Below are 2489 nucleotides of genomic sequence, written 5' to 3'. Positions count from 1 at the left end.
CTCCAGTAAGACACACACACACACACACACACACACACACACACACACACACACACACACACACACACACACACACACACACACACACACACACACACACACACACACACACACACACACACACACACACACATACATCCCACTGGGCACAGACGTCAATTCAACTTCTAGTTTTGATTTACATTTGGTTGTCAACTCATGTGAATTCAACGTGAAATCAACAAAACATATCACCAGGTCATTCGATTTAGGAAAAAAATACCAAATAACCTTGTCTTGATGACTTTTTGCAAATCCAATCAGTTTTCCACATTGATTCAATGTCTTCACATTTCATTTCTTTGCTGAAAGGAAGTTTTTGCCCAGTGGGATACCTTCTTTCCTTCTCTGTCTGTCACTTCAAAGTCTACTGTCTATCACTTCAAAGCCTACTGTCTGTCTGTCACTTCAAAGCCTACTGTCTGTCTGGAGAGAAAAGAAGAGGAGAGGATGGAACCTGAGATTTCTGAGAAAACCTCATTAGCTTCGCTGCTGACCTCTCTCTCTCTTCTGTATCTCTCGCCCCTGTCTTTCTCTCTCCTACTCTTCCTCTGAGAGAGAGAGAGAGAGAGAGAGAGAGAGAGAGAGAGAGAGAGAGAGAGAGAATGTTACGTCTTCTTCCCATAACCTCACCAGGTCTGACCTTTTACCTCTCACCTTTCTGTGACTCCCCCAGTCGCCAATCAATATGGCCTCTATGGGAAAACACGAGCGGAGGAGGACGCTAAACACTACTTGAAAGAGAAAGAAGAGCTGGAGAGAGAGAGGGATGGAATACGGAACACTCTGCTGACACTGAGACAAGCGAGGAGAGAGGTGAAGGAGAGGTTGAAGACTGCTTCAGGTAAGAGGGGTCAGAACACACACACACACACACACACAAAACATATCTCAGTAGGCTACAGTACTTAACGTACATACAAAATATAATCAGCAACGCTCTACCACCTCCTACTGGAGGACCTATACAGGTGCTCCCTAATCAATTTCCTCTGTTTCTGTGTGTTCCTGGAGCAGAGGAGCAGAGGGGCTCCCTGAGTGAGCGTGTGTCCCAGCTAGAGGAGGCTTGCCGTGGGAAGGAGAGTGAGAGGGTGGACCTGGAGCTCCGTCTCACCCAGGTTAAAGACAACCTGCAGAAGAGTCTAGCAGGAGGAGCTCTGGGGGCACCTGGGGAGAGCAAACCCTCCAGCAAGGTACAACACACACAAATGTGCTCATGCATGCACACACACTCACACACTCACACACACACATAGACCCACCAGCAAATAAGTGATCAGTGGTGCTAATGATTTTAACGTGTGTGTGTGTCAGGTCTATAGCAGACCCTACTGCTCTGGATCTATACCAGTCAGCTGTAAGAAACCTCCTATATACTCTTCCTCTAAAGGAACAGTCATGCAGAAAGCCAAGGTAAGTGTGAAAGACACACACAGTTTATCTGGGTCCCAAATTGTGCATCTGTCACTATCAGCCAGTTCCATCATCAGGCCACAGTCTGTCACTATCAGCCAGTTCCATCATCAGGCCATAGGGGTCTAATGGTATCCCAGCAGTTAGAGTGAGCACCTGAGGAGACAGAGGAGAACTGACAGAGGAGAACTGACAGAGGAGAACTGACAGAGGAGAACTGACAGAGGAGAACTGACAGAGGAGAACTGACAGAGGAGAACTGACAGTGGAGAACTCAGCGTGCGTGTGTGTGCGTGTGTGTGCGTGTAATACACTTAAAGTGTAATACACAAACATATTTAACTGTTGATTTTCTTTGCAGGAATGGGAGTCGAAGAAATGCGCTTAGGGCATAAGGATGTTAAAGCAAGACTGGAGATGACTGGAGGCATATCAGAGAGAGGATGTGTTGTTTAGATTGTTGTAGAGAAATGGACAGGTATTCAGGACATTGAGAGATCTAAGAATGTTCCATAGAACAGGAATGGAAGACAATGGACATGGAAGGAAAACTCAGTGATTTACTGTACGTGATGGGCTTTAAAGGGATACTTCCAGATTTTGGCAGTTTAGCCCATTCCTAGCTCCATGCTACTGTAACTTCTCCTGTAGACTTCCAGTCATTTCACTAAAGTTAGTTAACAAGGGCTCCAGAACCTTCCTTCAACTTCCTTCAAACTACACACAGAGACATAAAAATGGTATCCATGAGTTCATCTGACTCTGGGTAATTTGATAAAAGGGCTTACACTTTTACTGCAGTGGGCTAAATCAGGGTCACACAGAGTGTTTCTATACACCTCACACACATGGTTAAGGGCTTAAAAAAAGAAGAGATCTGTACCATGTCAGATACAGACTTAAAATGTATTCAATGTTGAGTTTGCTTCCCAGTATTACACTTTGTATACATAACAGAAGACTAAAATATAACAAAACTGTTTGACATAGAAACAATGGATTTTTAAAAATAATCTTTGTTAAAGCAAGATTAGAGA

The 2489-nt window shown here is 44.4% G+C and overlaps 1 protein-coding gene across 1 annotated transcript in view; it reads left to right on the top strand.

Moving 5' to 3' along the window:
- LOC120042429 (actin filament-associated protein 1-like 1) overlaps positions 1–2252 on the top strand; it is a 57558-nt gene extending 55306 nt beyond the window's left edge. The window contains exons 14-18 of the mRNA XM_038987267.1: positions 1–5; positions 716–883; positions 1057–1232; positions 1354–1452; positions 1814–2252. The exon at positions 1–5 is cut by the window's left edge and continues 101 nt beyond it. Coding sequence (XP_038843195.1) covers positions 1–5; positions 716–883; positions 1057–1232; positions 1354–1452; positions 1814–1840 — 475 coding nt within the window. The 3' untranslated portion in view covers positions 1841–2252. The remainder of the gene's footprint in view (positions 6–715; positions 884–1056; positions 1233–1353; positions 1453–1813) is intronic.
- The last annotated feature ends 237 nt before the right edge of the window (positions 2253–2489 follow it).

This window comes from Salvelinus namaycush, unplaced genomic scaffold (assembly GCF_016432855.1).
Source record: "Salvelinus namaycush isolate Seneca unplaced genomic scaffold, SaNama_1.0 Scaffold683, whole genome shotgun sequence".
NCBI lineage: Eukaryota > Metazoa > Chordata > Actinopteri > Salmoniformes > Salmonidae > Salvelinus > Salvelinus namaycush.
Note: the sequence above shows the minus strand (reverse complement) of the source record. Positions and strands in the feature narration are given on the sequence as shown.